Here is a 23258-nt window from a genome sequence, read left to right as displayed (position 1 = left end):
TGTTTTGGCCATTATTGTTTCTTCAACCAACACCACCAAAAAATAAATTCACTGCATTTGCTCTGTGAATTGAATTTACTGCTTCATCAAATAACTACCACAGAGATGATGAGTCAAAAGCTTCCCTCTGTGCTGTAAACTATAATTCTGCAGCTGCCATATTTAACAATGCAATAACAGTTACTGAAGTTCAGTAAGTTTGAGGAGTTACTGGAGCATTGTATAAATGCACACTCTTCTTCATAATTAGTTCTACACATGATTAAAATGTGACATCTTGAAAATTGATGCCATTATTCTAGTTTGTTTACTTCTTATGTTCCAAACTCTGATAAATCACACAGAATCTGTTCGTATCTGGACCACTGAAAGGACCCAGTGTATATTTACCAAGCAATGACTAAACACACTAAGTGCAAAGATTTCTGATTGTACATTCAATATTATTTTAATCTAGAACAGCATTTTAGTGAGATGATATGCAAGATCCTGGGAGGACTTTTGTACTTTCTCCCTTCAGAAGTAAGCTATGAAGAGGGTGCAGAGAAGGATGGCAAAGCTAATTCCAGGAATTCAAACCTTAGCAAGAAGTGATAATGTCTTGAAAAACACAGATAAAACCAAATGATCTGAAGTAAATACAAATAAAACCAGCAATGGACAATTTAATTAGGTCAGCCAAATTATGATCATATGGTTCATCAGTACAATATCAACTCCATAAAGTACCGTATAATTCCAAAGATCTTACCTTAATAATCTATTTAAATATCTATTTAATACACATATTAAACTCACCTTCTGAGTTGAAACTTGTCTGAAACTTGTAAATTGCTTTGAAATAATTTTGTTATTTTTAATCTAACATATACTATTTTATACGCTGCTATAAGATCACGTGTATCACCTGCTTTGAAGGCTAAGAAGCCCACTTTACTCCAATCTTTCCTCAACTCAGATGTTGGATATTAAATGTTAGGGCTCCTCTGTGTTATGCTTCCAGCATCTGAATGTTGCCTCATTGATTGCTACACCTGAATACTTTAGTTAAGATGAGGTATGGAGAGAAAGCAGGAACAGGGTACTGCATTGGAAGTGGCAGCATGATCAGTGGGAGAAACCTAAAAGAACCATAGAACTACTCAGATTTTCTATGTTTCTATAAGTATCGGACAAAAAAGTAAGATTAAGTTTTAAGTCAGAGTTGAGGTTTTGCGTTTATTTCTTTTGAAATTGAACAGTAGCTGAAAAAAGTATTGCTTTGGATTCCTTTGAAGGAATTACAGGATAAGCAAAAGCATTTGACCTCTAGCTAACCAAGGCATTCTCTGGCTAAATCCTCAGGAGAATGGCTTGTTTAGTTAGAGTTCAAGTTTAGAATTTATTTAATTATTTAAGAAAAGCTTGACAGTTAACTGACAGTCATCATATAATGGGTGTATTCTCCATTGCAATGCCGCAACCAATCAGAATCCACTTGCCAAACAATCACCGCCCTCCGGGCCTGTTCATCACTTCCCCCACTGACCTATCACCTTCTCCCTCACCTTTATCCACCTATCACTTTCTCAGCTCCCTTTCCCCAAACCCATTCCTCCCATTTGTCTCTCAGCCTCGACCCATAAGCCTCATTCCTGATGAAGGGCTTACGGCCCGTAGCATTGATTCTCCTGCTCCTCAGATGCTGCCTGACCTGTTGTGCTTTTCCAGCACTACACTCTCGACTCTGATCTCCAGCAATCCTCACTTTCTCCTTGCCAAACAATCAGCATGCTCTGTTTTATATATTTAAAAAATGGTATTTTCTTTTATATTGGTGTTCTTGCGAATTGTCCTGATGAGTTCAAGACAAAAGGTTTTGTCAAAATGTGTCTTACATAAATAAATAAAACTTAAATAAAATAGTAGCAGTCCAGTAATTACCATATTTATATACATGATCATTTTTCAGACTCATTTTGTTCAGGTTTTCAGTCAGTTCTTGTAAAACACGGGATTTAGTAACTAGGGATTGGCCTCACAGGTATTCCTTATAAAGTCTGCATTGCTTGAATGTCCCTTTTGTGCTTCAAAGACCAGAATTCTAGATGTGATCAGACCATGGGTTTGATCATGGCTTCCCATGAATTGTATCCTATTGTTCTGGCCATTAAGTTGAATATTCTCTTGGCCCTGTTGATTGTTTCTCTGCATTGGGTGAATCTGTTGAGGGTAAATCTATTCAAAATTGTGAGGTGTCTTTCAAATTCCTGTAAAGCTATTTCAACACCATTCAGAGAAGAATAGAAAAGAAACATAAGCCCGTTAGATAAGGAATCTTAACATTAACTACAGATTTTGTAAACCCGAATCTGAAAACATTGCAAACAGACAGCAGGTGAGACAAAACCTATGGAGAGAATAGAGAAGGTATTTCAATACCGCAGGGTGTGAGCTGGTGAAGCCCGGAGTGGGACTGTAGCAGCAGAGAAGGAAAAGTTGGATTCTCTTAAGCTATCTGTTTTAAAAATTTTATTCCAAGTTAATGTGAATGACGCCTATACATGGTGACAGTACACACTTTTTACTGCATTTTATATTGAATGCACATGACAATAAAGAAGTTGATTCAATGTCCTAAGTTGCTTTAATCTCACTTATTGAGCGTTACCAGCATTTTGGCATTTGTTGCTAACTTCATAAAAATCTCAAAGCAAAGTTAAATAAAGAAAGATGCCTATGGTGGATCTCCCTTTTAGAATGGTGACTTTTGCTAAACTGCTCTAAGTAGACATGACCCAACAAAATAACACGTTTCAAAAAAGCCTGCAGAGGAAATCAACATGTGAAACTGAATTTTATATTTAGGTGATGATAAGCCATTTAGATTTTATATGCAGAGCTGGATAAGATTTGAAACTGGAATTTGATTGCTGTCTTGGAAATATTTTGTCAAATTAGCGTTTTTTTTGTACAAACTGGGTATTTTGTGCTTCCGCTTCACCCACTATGCACACTGCTTTGTATTTTATGATGACTTGCTTTTCCTTCAGTCTGACTGAGGCTTCCCAACTTGTTAATGTAATTGGTATTCTCAGAATGAAGTCATGAAGTCAGCAGGATAAAAAACACTAGGCCATAGTTCGCATCTGTCTCACTTGTAAGAATTCTCCTTTTATACAAACCCTCTCACTCTAGATGTGCTGGATGATTTCTTGGAATTAGTGCCCCATGGTGTGAAATACAGCTAAGATCATCTTTAGCAAATCAAGTCTTGTACTCCCTGCAGCAAAGTTTAAGGCTGTTGTTGCATAAACAAGTAAATAAAAGCCTGTCTTTCATATATTGCTTGCCAATCTTTGATTCTTTTTCCCGTTATACTACACGCTGTTCCAAGACCTAAACCACAGCAAAGGATCTCTTTGGGGATTACAATATAACATCTTGCTGATGGAACAAAAGGATAGCGTAGGCTGTATATTGTTTCAGTGGTTGGGTGAACTGGTGGGGAGAGGGATTGGGCATGGAGAGAATGGGCTACATTGGTGAAATGAAGAGAGGTTTGCCATACAGTGTAACCTGTTGTAGATTCTGCCCAAAATATTTATTTTTCAGAAATAAAATCCTAAAATTAAAAAAGTTAATAAACTTGAATAAAAATTCACTGAGCCTTGAAGATGATTGCAAAGTAACTTTAGAATATTGATTCATCTCTATAATCAACAACACTGAGTTGTCTGTCCCCTGGGCAAAGTTACCCCCACCCAAACCACAAGAAGCAATACATCCATTGAATCTATATCTATCTCTCGAACCAATCACATTTTTGCTGATTATGTAGTTTGCCAGCATGTACGCAATAACTTGATCAACTCAGCCTCAACTTTTCTTGCTGCTTCCTGTTTAGTTTATACGAATAAGTAGATTAAATTAAATCTTAAATAAGTAGATCAATTAAAGCCTCTACTTCCTCAGAAAGCTAAGGCAATTCAACATGTCCACAATGACTCTTATCAATTTTTATTGATGCACCATAGAAAGCATCCTATCTGGAGGTATCACAGCTTGGTATGGCAATTGCTGCGTCCAAGTCCACAAGAAATTACACATGTTGTGAATGCGGCCTAGTCCATCACAAAAAACAATTTTCCTTCCACTGACTGCGTCTACACTTCACGCTGCTTCAGGAAAGTAGCAAACATAATGAAAGACTCTTCCCATCCCAGTTATACTCTCTTTCATTGAGTAGAAGATACAAAAGTTTGAAAACACATACCAATAGATTCAAGAACAGCTTCTTCCTCACTGTTATCAGATTTATGAGTGGACCTTTCATTAGAGTTGATCTTTCTCTGCACCTTCTCTGTAGCTGTAACAGTATATTCTGCATTCTGTTGTATTACCCACATGTACTTATTATGTAAGGTACCATTTGTCTGGATAGCGCTCAAAACAATACTTTTCACTATGACTTGGTACGTGTGACAATGATAAATCAAATCAAAGTCTGCTCCTCCTTTTAATATTGGGAGAATTTATTTTCAATTTAGGTGGTGCCTTCCAAGAACTCCGGTAAATGGTCTTCACAATAACAAATTAAGAATATTCTGTTGTCGCTTAGATTGTTTGCTGTTCTGATATTCTGTAATTTAATTAACTGTCAGCCATGCATCTTTCCATTAATGCTTTAAAAGGGTTTTATTTCAATAAAATAATGTGATAAATTTCAATAAATTTACAGGTGTCTGATGCCCTGCACTAACTGCTGACATCCTGTGTCTACAGGTAGTCGAGAAGCAGCTTTCACTTATGCCATCACTGCAGCTGGTGTAGCTCATGCAGTGACTGCTGCCTGCAGTCAAGGAAACCTGAGCAACTGTGGCTGTGATCGAGAGAAACAGGGCTACTACAACCAAGACGAAGGCTGGAAGTGGGGAGGCTGCTCGGCAGACATCAAATATGGAATTGAGTTCTCAAGGAAATTTGTAGATGCAAGGGAAATTAAAAAAAACGCCAGGAGGCTGATGAATCTGCATAACAACAAGGCTGGGAGAAAGGTAATTTTGAGGATAGATGTGTGACCAACATCAGCTAAGCTAAGAATTTCAACATAGTTCCATTGAAGCATGTTCAATGCTTAATTTGAAAAATGTTAATTTCTGCTGCACTTGAATAAAAACAGTAAATGTTCCAATATGCAAATGATCAGAAAAAAATCAAGCCAACCTCCATCTTTCTGAAGATATTTAAACTAAACCAAAGAAGATTAGGGTAAACAGGAATATAGGACAACTCTGCATGTGCCACTTCCACACCATTCTCAGCAGTTTGTTTAGCATTTAGCCAAAAAAGGGTGAGCAATCTGAAAATAGGAATGAAAGGCCTGATAATCAGAAGAAACAAAGAGCCATCTAATCAGATTACAAAACTAATATTTAAAGATAGCCAAAAGAAAAAAAAGACTTGCAACTATTTGCTGCCTTCTTTTATTATTATTTCTCAGCGATATCTCAAACATCTCAAATTTCACACATATTGCATCAGTGACTGTATTTCAAGTCCTTTCAAAAATTGGCTTTAAAAACACTTTGGGATGCCTTGCAACATGACAAGGAGTATATAAATTCAAGTCTTTAATGTACAATGAACTACTTAAACTTATATTACGTTGCTGTTACTTTGGTTGTGTGCACAGTCCTGAGATAAATAATTAATTCTTTTTCAGTGTTAGTGGAAGATGGAAAAATAGTCAAAAGATCAGGACACTACCTATATTTATCCATAGGTTTCCAGCAAATGTTTGTATTCTGCATCAACATTCAAAAAAGTAGGTGGAAGCTTGGATTGAAATCTCATCTGAAGACCTAACAATAAGGCAATCTTTCAAAATTTCTACTGGACTCTAGGCCTGGATACTGAGCTTCTAAGTAAAAACTAAACAAAGAACTGTGCTTGTTGGAAATCTGAAATAATACCTGAAATTGTTGGAAAGACTCACCAGGTCTGGTAGCAGCTGTAGAGAGAAAGTAGAGTTAACATTTCAAGTCTAGTCACCCTTAAGAACGGTCACTGGACTTAAAATGTTAACTTGGCTTTCTCTCCACAGGTGTTGCCAGACCTGCTGAGTTTCTCCAACAATTCTTGTTTTGTTTCTGAGCTTCTAAGAACTGAATTAGTTCTTGAATCTTCTGATACAGTAGTGGGAGTGTAATCAGCTAAGGTGGCACCCCCTGGTCCAGTTAAGGAAACTATAACAAGGTAAACATGCCATATATAATCAAACACAAAACGTTCCATACATTCATTCTTACTCATTCTTTACATGATTTGTATGATTTCTGGTTATCATCTATTCTCCAATTTTCAAACTATTTCAGCATCATCACATTATTCAGAATGTATCAACAATTTTTTTTAAATTCCAGAATATGAACAACGTTTATAGTATAAAGGTTGAATTAACAAGCTGCATTAAAATAATCTCATATTTTGAGGTATAAATTTCGCTAAAAAAAGACATGGGATTGTAGTCAGTGTTTCTTTGTGGTCAGGCAGACATAACTGTAAAATGTTTAAAACCAGTAAAAATCCCAGAGTCTTCTTGTCCACTGTTTAATTTATTTAAAAAGTACCTCACTAGTGTCTCTATTCCCAATTCATCTTTTTGCACTCTCACCCCCAAGGCATTAACATCAATTGCCATTTTTAAAGATTTAGTAAAGTCAGTGGTGGCTAACACAGGGTCTTTCGTTAGGATTGCTTTCAGCTTCTCAAAAGCTGTTTAACACTCTTTGACCATGTTACCTTTGCACGTTTTCTTTATAAATCTGTTAGAGGTATAGCTATGATGCTGAAGTTAGGCAAAAATTTCCCTGAAAACACATCCCCAGAAATCTCATGATTTATCATTTAGTTTTAGAAATGTTGAATTCTATTAGAGATTTCACTTTTGCTATTCTTTGTAGGAGGGTAATATTTACCTTACAATGTGCTCTAGGTAATTCATCCTTGCTGTCATAAACTCACACTTAGCAAGATTTTATACTCAGTCAGCTAACAGTAATTGCTTAAATTAAGTCTCCTAATTTTTTTACATGTTCCTCCCATATTGCTGCATATCCAAACATTATCTAAATGATCTATGAGTACTTGCCAGCAGCCCTTCAATAGATCAATCTTAGTAAATAATGAAGCACTTCCGACCCTATCCATACAGTCTTCTAACCAAAGGACTGGATACAAATCTGTTTTAGTTATCGCGTTTACTTTTCTATAATCAACGCAGAATCTAGCCAATCCATTTGGTTCAGGAACTAACACCACTGATAAACTCCAACAGACTTGACTAGGTTAAATCAAGTGATTTTTTTTAACATGTGCCGAATCTCAGTTTCTACTGTGCTCGTTTCTCTGGGTTTAATTAATAAGGCTGTTGTTTCTTTGGTACTGCTTTTGCTACATCCACATTGTGCCTGGCTAACACTGTACACTCTTGTGTATTCTTACAAATTGTACTTAATTTTCTAAGTAACCTTACTAGATCTTTCATTATTCGTCCTCGAAGTGTGAGAACATGGTGTCTAACTTCCAGTATTGGCTAATTGGATTGTGGAAGGTTCCTCACTTTCCTACCTCACTCTTGCAGTGTCTGTCAACCTCCACTATTCTTACCATTTGACATACTTGTTGTTTCTTATCTTCCTGTCTCTGGTATCATTTTAACATGTTTATTTTTCCAACTGATACTTCTGCTTGCAATTTGGAGTATCTATCAAATAAGTCACTGTACTAATTCTCTTAATTACGTTATTATTGAAAGTCACTTTCAGAGATTCATCTTGTAAAGGTAATAACACTAACACTGCTTGAAAAGTTGCAGCGTCTTTACCTGTGAAGCTTTCTGAAATATTCCTGTGCTATTTTACATCCGTCACGAGTCTCTCTAGAAGAATGGACACATAATCTAGCATTGAGGATTCATCTTTCTGTTAAAAAGTCTGATATCTAAGTATGTCCTGAAAATCTTTAGATATATGATTGGAATCTTGGTCCGACCTGTATTTCTACTGGGAGTCCATATGGAATATAAAAAAAGTTTATTTTTCCATCTCTACTTTATCTATAATATCTTCCAAGTAATAGCTTCTGGCAATCAGGTTGTCATATCCATAACAGTAAGGATACACTGCTTGATTACATGATGAGGTTTTTCCACTACCTGATATGTATGGTATATTTTACAGAACAGCACTACACTCTGATGAAGTCTTGGCCACGTAAAATGACTCTTTATTGATGCTTGAATTTTCCATATTCATACATGCCCTGAAGGAACTGAATTTGCTATTTACAATATCTCCATATGATACGGGCAATAGCACTATCTGATGAAAAACCATCCATTCCTCATCTGCAGGCCTGTGAGGATGTCTCCACTTTCTCATCAAAACTCCATTTTTTAATACTCTGGAACTCTTTTAGCCTCAGCTTCAGTGCAAGCTTAACTCTGGATCTGCTTTCCTTGCCTCAAGTAAAGACACCTGCCTTAAAGAAAGGCATTTGCTTGTGATATTACCTCTGGTGATGGATGTTGTTTAGTCATTGCCTTGGTCACCACACATGATGGAACTTGTTCCTGTAATAGCTCCATCACTTTAACCTCATTCAGACTTTCTCTGATTTTGGCAAAGCTATAACTTTTACTCAGACCAAATTCTTACCTCGTAGGAAGTCAACTCTATCCATGCGTACTTTCTGAAAAACTCCTACTTAGTGTTCTGCATATTAAGTCACATTCTAAGTGCATTTTGTACAATGGAATGGCATGTACTCTCCTCTTATCCTGTTTATTAAGGCTTTGCTTTTCAATAAGTTCTCTGGATGAATAATGATGTGTTTCTCCAGCAGAGAAGTTTGAATTGCTCCTATATCCATTTTCTCAGTCTTATAGTACAGCTACTGTTCAGGGCCTAAATACTACTCCAAACAGTATTGTCTTCCCTTCTTATTTCTTTTCTTACCTCCACCTATATTGATTTGACATCTTCTGATCCAAGATCATTTCTTGCTATCATATTAATTCTATCTTGCACTAACAATGCTACCCCACTACCCTTTCCTTCCTGCCTATCCTTTCGAAAAGTCACAGAACCCTGAGTATTTAGTTCTCAGCTTTGTAACCATTTCTCAATATTGGTGATAAGATCATACCCATTTATTTTAATTTGTGCCATTAATTCATTTATATCATTTTGAATACACTATGCACTCAAATAAAGAACCATTAATTTTGCCTTTTTATCATTTTTCCCCATTGACTCTGTTTCTAGCTGCTTTTTTATCTTTATATACTCTGCCCATTCCCACCCCACTGTGGGTATTGTTATCCAAATAGCTGCCCTATAATACTGCTACATCCTCTTGCTTAAAAGCCTGCATTCCAAACCCCCACCAACCTCTGACCCGACCCACCATAACCCCCCCACCCTTACTCAAAAACCTCTTAGTTTAAAGTCCTCCTTATGGTCCTAATTATTTGATTCCTCAGGACACTGGTCCCATGGTTCAAGTGAAGCACATCCCCCGCTTACAGCTCCCTTCTACGCCAGTATTAGTACCAAGGACCCATGAACTGACACAATACGAACTTTTGAACCATGCATTTAACTCCTTGACTTTATTTACCCTATATCAGTTTTACCTGTGACTCGCATAATAATCTATAGATTACTACGTTGGAGATTCAGCTTTTCAATTTAGCTCCCAAATTTTCTAACTTTCAGCAGTACCTCTTTTCAAGTCCTAGCAATGTTGTTGGTATCAATATGGATGATGACAACTGGATCGCTCTCCTCCCATCCATGTTCTTCTCCAGCACCAAGGAGGTGTCTTTAATCCCGGCAATAAGCAGGCAACACAGCCTTTGGAATGCCTGCTTATGGAGGTAGGGAACAGATTCTATCCCCCTAATACTTTCCCCTACCATTACTACATGCCTATTTGCTCCACCGTTTGAATGACTCCTTGAGCTAAGGCATCATGACCAGTTTGCTCCTTCTCCCTGCAGTCCCCAATTTCATCTGCACAGCTTACAAGAACCTTGTAATTATTGGACAATTGTATGGGTCAAGGCTCCTCAACTGGAACCCCCTACATCCTGGTACCTACCTACAGTCCCATGCTCCTGTCCCTGATCACAAACCAATTTTGAATTACCTAGTCTGAGGGTGTGATTGCCTGCTGGAGCAAAATGTTCTAGTAACCCTTCCACTTCCCTGATTTGTGCAATGCCTGCTGCTCAGATTCCAGCTCTCCAACTCAGATATGAAGTTCCTCAAGCTGCAAACACTCACTACAGATATATTCACTCTCGATCCCATTGATGTCCAGCAACTTCCAAATGTTGCAGTAGCAACACATCACCTGTCCTGCTTTCACTATTGTATTTGATTTAATTTATAAATTGCTAACATTTTGACATTGGACTCTTTACAGCCTGCAGAAGTCAACATTGAATTCAACAACCAGACCACTATCCTCCATCTGATACCTCCTCCTTCCTCCCCCACCCCACAGTTTTCATGGTTTTGTTTTCAGCAGAGCTGATCAATATTTACTGATTAAAACCTAGTTTGGATCTGTGCTTTGTTTCTTGTCTCACTCTCCCTTTGCCTTTTGCTCTGTGACACCTGTGATCTCTCATCTCTCTTGCCCTCCAACCTTTCCTCGACCTTCCCTTTTCTTCCACTTGCTCCACCCCACACTATAAAGCCCAAGGCACTTACACCCTACATTAGTTACAAAGAAGTCATTTTGGACTCAAGTCAAAACATTTAACTCTGTTTCTTTCCCCACAGATGCTGCCAGACCTGCTGAGTTTCACCAGCACTTTTTACTTTTGTTTCAGATCTCCAACATCTGCAGTATGTCCTCAGAGTGAGAGCTGAGCTATAGTATGTCAGCTATAGTATGTCCTCAGGTTGGCAACTGAGCTTGAACCTTCAACATTTTGATGCAGAGTGTGAGAATATTACCAATGATTCAAGCTAATACTCAGATTTCATTTGGCTTTGATAGTTTTCTGCAGCACAACTAGAGCTTATTCCAAGTCTGTGTGGTATTCTACTCATGCATGGATTGAAGAAAACCTGGATTGACCCCATAATACCTACATTACAACAATGACTGCACTTCAAAAATACATCAGTGGCTGTATTAGGATGTCCTATGGTTGTGAAAGACATTTGAAATACTAGCGTCCTCTTATCTATTGCGGAGAAACATGAACAGTGCCTTTGAGAAATGTAATTTCCACTGCGCTGTTTCAAGAGACAGCAAGTGAAAATGGAAATAGCACAGTGGAATAGGTTAAAGTTAAAAATCATACAACACCAAGTTATAGTACAAAAGGTTTATTTGGAAGAACACGGTGGCACAGTGGTTAGCACTGCTGCCTCACAGCGCCAGAGACCCGGGTTCAATTCCCGCCTCAGGCGACTGACTGTGTGGAGTTTGCACGTTCTCCCCATGTCTGTGTGGGTTTCCTCCGGGTGCTCCGGTTTCCTCCCACAGTCCAAAGATGTGCAGGGTCAGGTGAATTGGCCATACTAAATTGACTGTAGTGTTAGGTAAGGGGTAAATGTAGGGGTATGAGTGGGTTTCGGGTCGGTGTGGACTTGTTGGCCCGAAGGGCCTGTTTCCACACTGTAAGTAATCTAATCTAATCTAATCTAAACTAGCTTTCGAAGTGCTGATTCTTCATCAGGTGGTTATGGAGCAGAGACCACCTGGTATTGTTTGATTTTTAACTTTGTCTACACCAGCTCCTCCACATCATGGAATAGGCTAGGAAAAGGGGGGAGGAAAGGAAATCTTTTAAACACAGAAGATGCATCAGTTAACAATTTAGCACTTTAATATAAAGCTGAAGGGTTATATAAGCATGAAATTTCAATGAAAAGGTGCTGAACCAAAAATACTTTCTAAAGGAAGATGCAGACCACCACATTACTATCAGTTGTAAGCAGCCTGCTTTTTTAGCAAAGGGATTTCTTGCCAGTGGCGAAAGAAGTAGATCATGGGATGAGATTCATGCCATTGATACTTCAGGAATTTAACTTGGGTGTTTTTGGTTTGGCTAGTCAATTCACTAGTTAACCCATTTTATGGTTAGTAATCCAGCAAATGTAACATTAACGGCCATGTATAAAATGAATTATTACTTGCTTTCATTAGATTCTGGAGGAATCTATTATTTTTAAATCAAATTTTGAAAGTGTCAATATCCGTTTCAAGAGAAATGATCTGTAACATAATTCTGTAATTATAACATGCTGAAGTACAGATGTTTGTTTGAATTTGCCATGTCAGCGTTAAAGCATGAACATTTCCACCTAGTACTTAAGAAGCTAAAAATACAATCTTTACACACCCATTACAGACTGGACACATATAATTTTATAGTGGGTACTTGACTATTGTATTTGTTTGGGCTGGAAATTATTTAGCTTGGATGATAGTATACCATGGGCAACTTCTGGGTAGTAAAAATATCAACAAATATTTCAGAAAAGCAAAGGGATGCATTGCAGCCTGTTTATTATCTAGCCAATTTATGCAGTAATCAATTTATTATCAGAATGTTTCAGAGTCCAAATTATTTCCAGTTGAAACATGCACATTGTAACTAGTATAAGGTCATATACTGCTAGAAGTCCACTGATTGGCGAGTCAGGGGTCATTGATTCCAGGTGAAGAGACAAGTAGGCAGAAGAATTTTTTGTTAACCCCAGCAAAAAGAACAGATGAGAAAAAAACCTCACATTCCTCAAAACGTATTCCACATTCCTGACTGTCAACAGAAAGAAGCAGATACAAAAAAAAGTAATATTCTGAATACCAGTTGAAACTTAACTGTCAACGGGGAAGGGGCAATAAGCTAATCAGCTGAAGTAAATGGAAAAACTGGTTCATCCTGTTTGAAGACACAAGTTTATGATGACAGAATATTTGATCAAATTAAAATACTTTGCATTATATCTTAGTTAGCTTTCTCTCCATTAGTGCAAATTCAAAGTTTGTGACTTTACTAGAGCACACACTTTCTTTTCTCATTGGTTACAATGTGCGTCAATACATCTGAGATTTAAAGGATCAATCCAAACACCAACATTATTTACCACCCACAGGTTTGTGCATTTATTTTATTCAGATTCTGAGACTTTATTATAGACTGCTAAGTGGGCCTTCTAGTGGTAGAATCTCAAACCCAGTTTTTTTTTGTGGACCTATGATCCCAGCAGCAGAGTCATAGATGTATTGGGAAAGGACACCAGTTTTCTTTTATGGCAATGCCATGGTGTCTCTGACCATAGCTTGATTTGGGATGCTGCCATTAGATAGATCATGTCAAAAAACTGTAGAAGGAAAGTATTAAAATTAACCAACCATTGACTGAAATTTGGTTAAAGGGCTCATGGGGACTTATTAGAATGACCCTCAATGGACAATTCCAATGCACATTAAGGTGGCTTCACTATATATAATTTATCAAACCAAATGTAACAAACATAAGGTATAGAGGAAATGTGTTGAAGGACCAGGTAATCAAATAAAACATACTGAAATGGCAACGTGAAATGATTGTGGAATAAAGAATTTCAAGGAATCAATAAGAAAACCAACACTGGCAATCTGAGGGTTCAATACAATCTCATCGATTTAAAGCAGATTTAAAGAATCTTAAAGAAGAACAGAAAAATCAGATCTGCCAACATTTGAAAGCAAAAGATAGATTAAAATTCTTAAAGCCTGAATTTGGAATCCAAAGTGAAACACTTCATGTATCCAACTAACTAATTGGTTAGGAATCTGGTTCTTTCTTTGCTTTTGTTGCTGCAAATCCAGTCAGACATATCTTAGCTGAGAAGACAAATAACGGAAAGATGTTTATTTTTAGATTTAAAAAACATATCAGTAGCAAAGCAGTTTTATTTTTAAAATACATTAACCAAGTAATATTTTACAGTTCTATAAGATCGCAAGCAAGCAAAATAAGCAAATATTACTTTAGCAATCATATACTAGTTGCAGAGGTATTCTTGGTATTCTCTCATATCAGTTGAGCAATATCTCAAATAAAGCATAGCTAAAGTCAAGATATTCACATGTAACGCTTCTTATTCTAACTTCAATAGATTTTGGAAGAAAGGATGAAGTTGGAATGCAAATGTCATGGTGTTTCTGGTTCGTGTACTACCAAGACATGTTGGACAACTCTTCCCAAATTCCGAGAGATTGGATATGTTTTGAAAGAAAAGTACAGTGAAGCTGTTCATGTTGAAGCTGTCAGGGCCACCCGATTACGACAGCCCACATTTCTCAAAATCAAGAAGCCCAGGACCTATCGAAAGCCCATGGATACAGATTTAGTTTATATTGACCGATCACCAAACTATTGTGAGGAGGATAGCTCAACAGGAAGTGTAGGAACACAGGGAAGACTATGTAATCGCACCTCTCTTCATGGAGATGGCTGTGACCTGATGTGCTGTGGTCGAGGTTACAATACCCACCAGTATACCAAAGTGTGGCAGTGCAACTGCAAGTTCCACTGGTGCTGTTTCGTCAAATGCAACACATGCAGTGAAAGGACTGAAGTCTTCACCTGTAAGTGAGGAAGTCAACCTGCCAGAAAAAAAAGTCAGATACTTCATCCAGGGTAAAAGAAACAACAAGGGAGAAATGGAGAAGAAAGAAATTGGAAGGAGTCAACAAAAGAAGAATGGAATTTAATACTAACTCACCACCCTTTCAGTATAAAATTGTGCATGTACTTAAAAATGCACCCTCTGCTTGAGAGGATGTTGTAGGTTGGCTGATGTTTCCATCTCATGATCACCATAAACCAGGAGTCAGATGCAATTTGACGTATGTAACGCCAGTACAAGTCTGCAATAATTGCAATGCACTTTGGGAGCTGCAGTCCATTCTTATGGGTGATATTGTTGATATCTGTACAATAGGTGAACAAGCTACAACTCTCAGAATGCTGTGCACTTTACAGATTCTCCCCATTTTCATTTTCCCCACAAGAAATTCTGCTCAACTGTGGCACAATCCTATGCTTCGAGAAAACAGTAATTGTGCACAACAAAGAAAAGGTGTGAAGCAAAGTGAGCAGTGGGGTGTTAGGAGAGTCATCAGATGGCAAAGGATCACAAGAAATTATTCTTGTAATTAAGAACTGGAAATAACTGAGCTGCATCATTGCAGAAATGATATGCTGACATTCAGAGTAAGGCAGGAGGCCTTGCAGATCATTTTGTTTCAAAATGACTAAATATATGTCTTGTCCAGTCTCACTGGAGCTGTTTGGATATTAAAAATGTTTATTTATGTTGTAGAACACAAGCAAGATTAAGCACTAACGGGTAGTAATATTGTAATTTTTTAAAAATGTAAACTTGTTAGATTCCTTTCTGACTTATAACACATTTATTTGGATATGTTCCCAAATATTTTTGTGACATTACTCTATATATATGCCAATAGTTTAACAATACATGTGGCTAGAATGTTATAGAGAAACTCATGAACAACTTAATTTTAAAATTAACATCCAGGTATTCATAGGTGCAAATACTCTTTTAAAAAATAATTTATTTTGAAAGAAAGTTCCTGAATGCTGGGACAAAGGGATGTTATTTGCTACAAGTATGGCTGACCATAATTATTGATTATAAATGTTTTATAGTTGAGGATATCTTATTATTCAGATCAATACATTGATCCTTAATTTGATCAGTATTGTGTCTCCACTTGACCCTTGTCACTATTGCATTTAGCAGAAAAGGAATATCCTAGAAAAGGTGATTGTGGCTGAAAATGTGCTCTTTTGGTTTTACTACATGACTATCATACAATTTGTGGGCTGGCTGGTCTATATGTAGCTTTGTTCCCTCACCCCATGCATTAAGTTCAAGACAATGGATTATGGGTTTCAGCAGGTGCTTTCTCATCTACAGTGCACATGTGCCACATTGTGACCAACTGAGACAATTCAATTACTTAAACATGGAATCTTACATAAACATATGGCTTAGATTTACTTCATCCTTATGGACTAGCTTCATCCTTTCCATAGTTCCCTCATCTTCAATCAGGAGGAAATAATCCATTTCAGGTTTGGCCAATGGAAGCTGTGTGTTGTTCAGGTAGCAGAATAAAACTAGTTTATTTGCTTTATGCCAAACAGCACTCAAAGCACCATACTTTAGCTGGCAAGCCAAGCCATGACCACACTTTTCATTGTCCTACTAAAATCCCTAGAGTTAAGAGGTCAGTGCACAACTGGGATTGAACCTAGTTCCCTCTGGGAAACCACCACCAGAACATTAATAATATAATGGAAAACCTCGATAACATAACAGTACGATTGAGAAATTGAAATGAGATGACTCATGTTGTTATAATTACTTTTAAGTGAATATTTGACAACCACGCCTCCTCCCTTGATCATACAGTTCCACGCTGGAACATTTTCATCTGTGACCACGTACAAGCACTGTCTAACATACCTTCAGTTTGTTACCATCTCTGGTCTCTTCCTGTATTGACACTGTCCTTCACCTGGTTGTGCATTATGAAATCACCTGTGGATAGTGACACAGTTGATGTCTGTCTGCTGAGGTTATATTTTGGAAAATGACTGGCACTTTTTCTGGTAAAGATATGAGTTGAGCTTGTATTCATACACATATATCATCACCATATAGGTGGCCACAGCTCTGCCACTTTTGCAATTCAATGATTTCAATTAAGTAACTGAAAAAAAAATGAAAAAGCAAAGAAAACAATAAATGCTGAAAGATGCCAGGAAAACACATCGGCTCAGGACCATAGTACATACCCAAATTTCAAACAGCCATCCAGAACCTTTTGGAATGGGAACTTAATTCAAGGAGCTGGTTATTAACTTTCTAGTGAACATGTTTGAAATCAGACATATTTGAGCATACCAAAATCTGAGTTTTGATTTATGTGACATCCTCAAAAGACTGAAGTATTCAGTATGTTAGGGATTTTAAAATTAATTGCTAGTCATCAAATAATACTAAACTCAGTTTAGAAGGTTTTTCCAGATAAATTATAAGATCTTGGTCTGCTACCAGTATGATAGAGACACTGTAATGAGTTACTTGCCAGCAAGAAATAATTTTGGTAACATATCTGTAGTCCCATTTACACTGAAGTTTGCAATAACTTGTAAATCTTCAGAATTACTCATAACGATCATTAAAACCTATGTAAAAGCTTTCAGTTTTCTCATATACAAACAGACCAGAAGGGATAGGGATCATCTTAACATACAAGTTATGATCTCAGTTTGTTGGTAGTATCGAGGGCAGTGATAGATGTTTTACAGTTGACTTCAGTAGCCTCAGAAAAACAGACTCCAGTGAGAATTCATGTCATGTGACATCAAGAATGGGCTTTGCTGTGGTTTGCACCCAATTACAATTGTTACTAAAACCTTTTTCCCAGATTCTCAGAAGAGAAATTATTACTTTAGAAGAAATACAACTGGATATTGAACATGTAAGCAATGATACAACAATGAAGCAAATTCAATTATATCAGGCAGCTGGATATGTGGCGGTTCAAAACAATTCAATATCACCCTCAACAAGCCATGAATTCTTCCTTCAACAATGTTTTCCTGTAGTTGTACACTTAATAGAGACAGAGTTTACTTGAGCAACTTAACACATTTACAGTGATTGCCAACAGAAAATTCAAACGTCAAAAATACATTGTATGATTACAAAGTGGCACTAAGTATTGGAGAAAATGGAAATAAATGTTAAAGTTTATGTTTTTCAATTGCAATATTCAAAGCTGAAAGTTGAAGTAAATTCCACTTCCATTCTATTACGCCAATAGAATAAAATGGAACCATAATGGAATACTAGAGAACACGAGGCAATTTCCTATTCAAGGACAGCTAGGAATTGAATAGACTGGTGGTGTTATTTGCTATCTTTGATGGAATTGGAAGTCAATTCTATTTACCTCCATGAGAACGCTCACACAGAAACACCACTGCAATTTTGTTTAGGGGATTTCCAAATATTCTGCCAGCTAGCACAAACTCTTACTTATTACCTTCTAGGACTCTTCCTTGGAATGAACAAGGGTCAGGTTGTCTTATGAGGAGAAAGTGAGGACTGCAGATGCTGGAGATCAGAGCTGAAAATGTGTTGCTGGAAAAGCGCAGCAGGTCAGGCAGCATCCAGGGAACAGGAGAATCGACGTTTCGGGCAGAAAGGCTTATGCCCGAAACGTCGATTCTCCTGTTCCCTGGATGCTGCCTGACCTGCTACTCTTTTCCAGCAACACATTTTCAACTCAGGTTGTCTTATACCCACCCCTCACTCCCACCCAATTCAGGCAATGAGATTGACAAAATTTGGAAAATAGTTAATATACATGACAAAAATAAAATCAGATGAGCAACCACTGTCACCCAAACCTTTTCAGACTATGGTGTTAAAAGAATCAAACAATATACTTGGATTATGAGAATATGTAGTGAGAAAGTCAAGGTAATTTAAAGTATTTTACAACTTAAACCTGACAAATCTCTTAGAACTGATTGCATAAAAACCTATGCTTCTAAGGGAGATAGCTGCAACGTACTGGATAGACAAGGAGGAGGCTGGAAGGATACAGCAAGCTAGGAAGCATCAGGACCTGAAGAAGAGTTACACCCAAAACGTTGACTTCTCCACCTCCTGATACTTTGGCTTGCTGTGTTCTTCCCACCTCCTGCTTGTCTACCCCGAAATCCAGCATCTGCAGTTTTCTTGCCTCTAATGCAGATGTACGGGAGGCTGTAACTATGACTTTCCAAAATTCCTTAGATTTGGGAATGCTTCTGTCATGTTAATGTTTATGGCAATCGCTTGATTAACTCCTCAAGTTAGTTTATTTAAAACCATAAAACAAAGAAGCTATCTGATTTCTGTGTGGGAACCTTGCAACCCCAATGAAGACTAACTGGCAAGGTATACATTCAACAAGCCACACATGCAAGAAGCATGCAAATATAACATCGCATTTCAAGAAATTAGGGAGGGAGAAAACGAACTACTGTCCAGTTAACCTAACATCTGTCTCTGGGATAAAGTGAGATTATACTATTGCATTACTTCTATTGGAAATGGCATATTGATGATTCACTTACTTGGTTCCTAGGATGATCAGCAATCTCACTGAAACATGTAAGTTTGAAAAGGATATGTCAGAATAGATGCTGAGTGTCCTAACAATGCACTTAGAGAAGTATAATTAGGACAAATCAAATAATTTTGCAAAAGGTACATTATTTTTGAGAAAGTTGTTAGCGTTATGGAGGATGTAATTAATACTGCACATACTGGGAAACTAATAGATACAGTATATCTGTACTTCCAAAATGCATTCAATAAAGTGCCACACAGAAGACTAGCAGGCAAGATAAGGACTCAGGTAGTAAGGGGTAATAGAGGATTAGTTAATGAATAGGAGGCAAATACTGGGCATAATCAGGGTATTTTCCATTTGGCAGGCTGCAAGTAGAGGAGTGCTAGGGCTGTAGCTATGTACACTATATATTTAGTAAGTTTGTGGATGACACCAAAATTGCTGGAGTTGCAGATAGTGAGGAGGATTGTCAAAGGATACAGTGGGATATAGGTAGATTTCAGAGTTGAGCAGAGAAATGTCAGATGGCATTTAATCCAAACAAATGCAAGGGGATACATTTTGGAAGATGAAACTCAGGTGCGAATTATAGAATAAATGGCATAACCCTTAGAAGCATTGACATAGAGGGGGATTTGGGCATACAGGAACACAGATCCCTGAAAGTGGCAACATAGGTGGATAAGGTGGTCAAGAAAGCATATAGCACACTTGCCTTCTTTGGCCGGGGCAGTGAATTCAAAGTTGGCAAGTTATGTTACAACAGTAGAAAACTTTGTTGGGCCATATTTGGAAGATTGCATGCAATTCTGGTCACCACACTACCAGAAGGATGTGGATGCAGAGAAGGTTTACCAGCACGTTGCCTTGTCTGCAAGGCTTTTTTTATGAGGAGAGGCTGTATAAACTTGGATTGTTTTCACTGGAAAGACTGAGGGTGAGGGGTGACTTGAGAGGTCTACAAAATTATGAGAGGCATAGATATGGTGGATAGTCAGAGGCTTTTTCTCAAGGTGGAAAGGTTGATGTCAAGATGGCACAGGTTCAGGGTGAGAGGGAGAAAATTTAGGGGAGAAGGGCAGTGAAAATCTTTCTCAGAGAGGGTACTGAGTGCCTGAAACACACTGCCAGTGAAAGTGGTAGAAGCAAAACATTAGCAATGTTTGAGGCATCTTGATAGACACGTGAATGTGAGGCAAACAGATGTTGAGATACCATGCATGGGCAATATATAGCAGGTCTAAATAAGGAATAGGAATTGGTACAGATTTGGCAGGCCGAAGGGACTGTTCCTGCACTGTAATGCATGAATTACCTATATATGTTACTACTCTGTCCCTCCATCTACGTTTGCTGATGATACAAAGTTGGGTGGTCAGGTAACCTGTGGGTAGGACACAGAGGAAATGGAAAGACATATAGATATTTAAAGGATAACAAGATGGCAGGTGGAGTATAATGTGGGAAAATGTGAAGTTTTACAGTTTGGAAGTAAGGATAGAGAAGCCATTTTTAAAAAAACTTTCAAGACTACTAAACATTATTGGAGTATAGGAATGTAGAAGTTGTCCTGCAATTGTACAGGGGCTGGTGAGACTAAGTCTGCAATAATGCGTGCAGCTTTGGTCTCCATATTTAAGAAACTTACGTTGCATTGCATTATTTTTATTGGACATAGTACATTGAAGGTTCACTAAATTAGTGCCTTGATCATTGGGATTATCATATAATGAGAGGTTGAGTAAATTGGGCCTAAGTTGCCCAGAGCTCGGAAAAATGTGAGGTGATCTAATTGAAACATATAAGATATTTAAGTAACATGTCAGAGTAGATGGTGAGGGATTGTTTTCACTAATTGGAAAATCTAAAACACAGGGGCAAAGTCTCACAATAAAAGGTTTATCATTTCGAATTGAGATGAGGAGAAATTGAAGAGTTTTGACCATTTGAATTTTTTTATTCCTGAGGGTTATGGATACTCTGTAGTTGAATACATTTAATGCTGGGATAATCAAATGTTTGGTATCTCTGGAAATTGAAGGAAATGGGGATAAGGCAGGAAAGTGAAGTAAAGTTGAAGTCTGATTGTACAGTCTATCCTGCTCCTATTTCTCATGTTGGATGCCTTATATTGTTTCAAAATTGTCCTACACTACCTTCTTTTACATTCACAAAGCACAGTTATTGTCACATTGGTATTGCAGCACTGCAAGATATGTGAATTCACAGACAATAAACCCATGTTGTGGACATTGGTACACTGACAATACTCTATCTGTCAGTTATTTGAAGCAATACATCTGCCGACAATGTACCCTTCAAAAACATACATTATCATATAATTTAAAAATGGGCATTCTGGTGATGAATGTAAATTTTCTTGGGTAATTTTGAATAAGTTTTCAAACCAGAATATAGTGTTAATGCGCTGGCCAAAATAACTGCGATATTCCCTTCTGAGTGCATAAAAGCTCTACAGGACTTCTTGCTAAGGACTTGTACATAGCCTTCAGTTCTACAGTAAGGTTTATTGGGACAACAGACTAACTTTTGTATCTGTTTTAAGCTGTACACTTAGTAGATCCCAAGGCCTAAAAGCTAAGAGACATCCAACTGCTTTCTTTTCTCCCCAGTAGTTAACCAACAAGCAAAGGGAACAAACTATTTAACCACTCTCCACTCTCCTCCTGATGTCACTGGACTGGTTACCCAGAGGTTCTGGGGACAAGTGTTCAAATCCCATTATGGCAGCTGGTAGAATTTAAATGCAATTAATTTAAAAATCTGGAATTGAAAGCTAGTCATCAGTAATGATGAATCAATTATTCTAAAAGCCTTTCTGATTTACTAGCTTCCTTGAAGGAAAGAAATCTGCTATCCTTACATGATCTGGCCTACATGTGACTCCAGATCCACCATCATGTAATTGACTCTTAAGTGTCTTCTGAATCGGCCTTGCAACATTCAAATTAAGGGCACTTGAGAATGGACAACAAATGCTAGGATTACTAGTGATCCTCACTTATGATTTTAAAAAGTGCTCAAAGCATCAGATTCACAATTTTTTCAGGTGCTAAGAAAGCAGCCCTGTGGATGCCAAGACTTTTTGTAGACTGTTTAACATTTTTAATGAAATCAGTAGCAGCGTGGTGAGACACAATTTGTTAAACAGTTCAGCAGCCAATATTGGTTGAACTGCTGGAGAGAATAAGTGCTCAGGAGGAGTCTATACTTTCATTTTCCCCATGGATGGATGCAGAGGAGGAAAATAATTTGCACATATCATCCCAAAGTCACTGGACTGGTGGGCGGCATGGTGGTTAGCACTGCTTCCTCACAGAGACCCGGTTCAATTCCCGCCTCAGGTGACTGTCTGTGTGGAGTTTGCACATTCTCCCCGTGTCTGCGTGGGTTTCCTTCGGGTGCTCCGGGTTCCTCCCACAGTGCAAAAATGTGCAGGTTAGGTAAATTGGCCACGCTAAATTGCCCGTAGTGTTAGGTGCAGGGGTAAATGTAGGGGAATGGGTCTGGGTGGTTGCGCTTCGGTGGGTCGGTGTGGACTTGTTGGGCCGAAAGGCCTGTTTCCACACTGTAAGTAAGTAAGTAATCAAAGTCATCCATAAGTCAAGCCAAATACATGTCTAGAAACTGAGTACTTGTTGGAGCCGTAGGTATGGGAACAAACAGGTATTAGCCTGCCACTTCAGTTGAGCAAAAAAAGGTGACCTACAAAAAGAAAACATTTGTCAAAAAGAAAAAAACATGACACAGATATTCTACTTTAAATCTGTGCTAACAGTTGTATTTGTTGGATTGAATGACTTGGGAAGGGGAGATTCACTCATTAAATTTCCTGACCTGATACTGGGATGGAACATTAATTTTCCCAGCTGGAATCCTCCAGAATAAAATGTAAATCTGACTTAATTGATTTGTAATTTCTGAGTTGCATGATAGTTATTTTTGGATATTTTGAGCAGTTTATGCTTTTGACAATGACTGAAAGACCTACATCATACATATTTGAACTGTGT

At 37.8% G+C, this 23258-nt stretch overlaps 2 protein-coding genes across 4 annotated transcripts in view; one reads left to right on the top strand and one right to left on the bottom strand.

Annotated features, from left to right (window-relative positions):
• The window catches only part of LOC122559573 (protein Wnt-7b), an 80560-nt gene extending 65789 nt beyond the window's left edge, over positions 1-14771 (top strand). For all 3 annotated transcript variants that reach the window (XM_043709277.2, XM_043709273.2, XM_043709276.2), the window contains exons 3-4: positions 4765-5036; positions 14175-14771. In XM_043709277.2, coding sequence (XP_043565212.1) covers positions 4765-5036; positions 14175-14654 — 752 coding nt within the window. In that variant the 3' untranslated portion in view covers positions 14655-14771. The remainder of the gene's footprint in view (positions 1-4764; positions 5037-14174) is intronic.
• Positions 1-23258, bottom strand: part of atxn10 (ataxin 10) — a 320589-nt gene that overhangs the window by 26714 nt on the left and 270617 nt on the right. The gene's annotated exons all lie outside the window — the stretch shown is intronic.

The sequence above is a fragment of the Chiloscyllium plagiosum genome, unplaced genomic scaffold (assembly GCF_037043375.1).
Source record: "Chiloscyllium plagiosum isolate Xiang-an unplaced genomic scaffold, Cpla_swu_hap1 HiC_scaffold_19, whole genome shotgun sequence".
NCBI lineage: Eukaryota > Metazoa > Chordata > Chondrichthyes > Orectolobiformes > Hemiscylliidae > Chiloscyllium > Chiloscyllium plagiosum.
This window is presented reverse-complemented; position numbering and strand designations above follow the sequence as displayed.